Below are 3,155 nucleotides of genomic sequence, written 5' to 3' on the forward strand. Positions count from 1 at the left end.
CTGTAATTCCATTCCCAGTCCCTCCCAGTCCCTCTAACTCCATTCCCAGTCCCTCTAACCCCGCTCCCAGTCCTTCCCAGCTGGTTAAACCCCTCTCCCAGTCCCCCCAGTCCCTGTAATTCCATTCCCAGTCCATTCCCAGTCCCTCCCAGTTGGTTTAACCCCATTCCCAGTCCATTCCCAGTCCCCCCCAGTCCCTCTAACCCCATTCCCAGTCCCTCCCAGTCCCTCTAACCCTGTTCCCAGTGCCCCCCAGTCCCTCTCCAGTCCCCTCCAGTCCCTCTAACGCCATTCCCAGTCCTTCTAACCCCGCTCCCAGTCCCTCCCAGTTGGTCTAACCCCTCTCCCATTCCCCCCAGTCCCTCCCAGTTCCTCCCAGTCCCTCCCAGTCCCTCTAACTCCATTCCCAGTCCCTCTAACTCCATTCCCAGTCCCCCTCAGTCCCTCTAAACCCCCTCCCGGTTCCTCCCAGTCCCTCTAATCCCACTCCCAGTCCCTCCAGTGCCCCTCAGTCCCTCTAAACTCAGTCCAAGTCCCTCTAGCCCCGTTCCCAGTCCCTCCCAGTCCCTCCAGTCCCATTCCCAGTCCCCCCCAGTTGGATTAACCCCATTCCCAGTGCCTCCCAGTCCCGTTCCCAGTCCCCCTCTGTCCCTCTAACCCCATTCCCAGTCCTTCCCAGTTGGTTTAACCCTTCTCCCAGTCCCTCCCAGTCCCCCCAGTCCCCCCATTCCCCCCAGTCCCCCCAGTCCCCCGTCACCATGTCCTCGTGCGCCGAGGTGCTCCGTTTCCAGCTGCCGGGCCACGAGGCGGCGGCTCTGCGCTCCATGACGCGCCTGCGGGCGGAGGAGCGCTTCTGCGACGTCACCATCGTGGCTCGCTCGCTGCGTTTCCGCGGCCACCGCGTCATCCTGGCCGCCTGCTCGCCCTTCCTGCGCGACCAATTCCTGCTCAACCCCGCGGCCGAGCTGAGGGTGTCACTAGCCCACAGCGCCCGCGTGCTAGCCGACCTGCTGCTGTCCTGTTACACCGGMGCGTTGGAGTTCGCCGGGCGCGATTTGGTGAATTATCTGACCGCAGCCAGTTATCTGCAGATGGAGCACGTGGTGGAGCGCTGCCGAGGGGCTCTGGCCAGGTTTATCCAGGCTCCTCCCGCGCCGCCGCCGCCCCCCAAAACCGAGGAGGATGAGGAGGATGAGGATGAGGAGGACGCGGCGCCGGATGTGTGCATTGTGAAGGTGGAGCCCGCGGCGGTGACGGCGGCGACGCAGCCCCGGAGGCGCAAAGGGACGCGGCTGTGGGCGAGCGGAGCGGCCGAAGCGGCCGCAGCGGCTCAAGGAACCGGGGCGGTGGTGGCCGCGGGGCCGGCGGTGGTGATGGCCGCGCAGGAAACGCCGTGCCCGCCGCAGCTCGGCGTGGTCAAAGCGTGTTACAGCCTGGCTGAGGAYGCTGAAGGAGAGGGGCTGCTCATTTTCCCCGGGGGAGGGGTCGGTGAGGAGCCRTCCGGCGGCGTGGGCAGCGCGGGATCGTCCGGAGCGACCGCTGGCCCGGCGCTGACCGCTCCAACCCCATCCCCGTCCTCCTCCCGCTGCGGGAAATGCGGCGAAACCTTCCAGGGCGTGGAGAAATTGGTGTTCCACATGCGCGCCCAGCACTTTGTGTTCATGTGCCCGCGCTGCGGGAAGCAGTTCAACCACAGCAGCAACCTGAACCGGCACATGAACGTGCACCGCGGTGTCAAATCGCACGGGTGTGGGGTCTGTGGAAAGAGCTTCACGCAGAAATCCACGCTGCACGACCACCTGAACCTGCACAGCGGAGCGCGGCCGTACCGCTGCTCCTACTGCGACGTGCGCTTCGCTCACAAACCGGCCATCCGCCGGCACCTCAAAGAGCAGCACGGCAAAACCACGGCGCAGAACGTTCTGGAAGCCGGCGCCGCCGAGGGAGGGGTCCTGCTGCGCTGACCCCCGCGGGGGAGGGCCCGCGGCGCCGGGCGGGGCGGCCACCGGAGCCGGGTCCTCTCCCGGAGCAGCAAAGGGGGGAAGGGGGGAGGGACTGAGAGTGACCCCCAAAAAATGGGGAGTGACCGCTGGAGGGACTGAGAGTGACCACAGAATAACGGGGAGTGACCCCCAGAAAATGGGGAGTGACCACAGAGTGACTGACCCCCAAAAAATGGGGAATGACCCTGAACTGATGGGGAGTGACCGCTGGAGGGACTGAGTGACCACAGAATAATGGGGAGTGACCCCCAAAAAATGGGGAGTGACCCCCAAAATGATGGGGAGTGACCCCGAACTGATGGGGAGTGACCACTGGAGGGACTCAGAGTGACCATAGAATATTGGGGAGTGACCCCCAAAAAATGGGGAGTGACCACTGGAGGGACTGAGAGTGACCACAGAGTGATGGGGAGTGACCCCGAACTGATGGGGAGTGACCCCAGAAAAATGGGGAGTGACCCCGAACTGATGGGGCGTGACTGCTGGAGGGACTAAATGAACCACAGGAGGGATTGAGAGTGACCACAGAATAATGGGGAGTGACCCCCAAAAAATGGGGAGTGACCGCTGGAGGGACTGAGAGTGACCCCAAAGTGATGGGGAGTGAGCACTGGAGCAGGAGAGGGAGCGATGGAGGAACTGAGTGACCCCAAAGTGACTGGGAGTGACCACTGGACACCTGAATCCTTCGTGGAGTGATGGGGAGTGACCCCAGAGTGACCAGTGGAGTGACAGAGTGACCCCAAAAAAATGGGGAGTGACCCCTGGACACCTGAAGTGGAGGGGAACGATCCCCAAATTGGGGGAAATGACCCCAAAAGGAGGGGAAATGACCCCAAAGTGATGGGGAACAGTTCCTGGACACCCAAATCCTGTTAGGGTGAAGGGGAGAGACCCCAAAATGCAGAGAAATGACCCCAAAGTGAGGGGAAATGACCCCAAAATGGGGAAAAATGACCCAAAACTGATGGGAAATGACCCCAAAATGAGGGGGAACAATCTCAGGACCCCCGAGACCCTCCCTGAAGGGGGCAATGACCCCCATGGGTGCCTGGGTGATAAATTTTGGGGGTCCCGAGTACCTGGGTGAGAAATTTTGGGGCTCCTGCGTYAAAATCCGGGCAGAAAAAACCTAAAAATGGCAAAAAAAAG

At 62.1% G+C, this 3,155-nt stretch overlaps 1 protein-coding gene across 1 annotated transcript; it reads left to right on the forward strand.

The window, feature by feature from the left end:
- Positions 1-564: 564 nt before the first annotated feature.
- ZBTB12 (zinc finger and BTB domain containing 12) lies at positions 565-3,149 on the forward strand. Its single transcript, XM_057389076.1, has one exon. The coding sequence runs from the start codon at positions 759-761 to the stop codon at positions 1,962-1,964; it is 1,206 nt and encodes a 401-aa protein (XP_057245059.1). The 5' UTR covers positions 565-758; the 3' UTR covers positions 1,965-3,149.
- Positions 3,150-3,155: the final 6 nt, after the last annotated feature.

The sequence above is a fragment of the Malurus melanocephalus genome, unplaced genomic scaffold, assembly GCF_030028575.1.
Source record: "Malurus melanocephalus ecotype Western Australia unplaced genomic scaffold, MMel_1.1 scaffold_3389, whole genome shotgun sequence".
Taxonomy (NCBI): Eukaryota; Metazoa; Chordata; class Aves; order Passeriformes; family Maluridae; genus Malurus; species Malurus melanocephalus.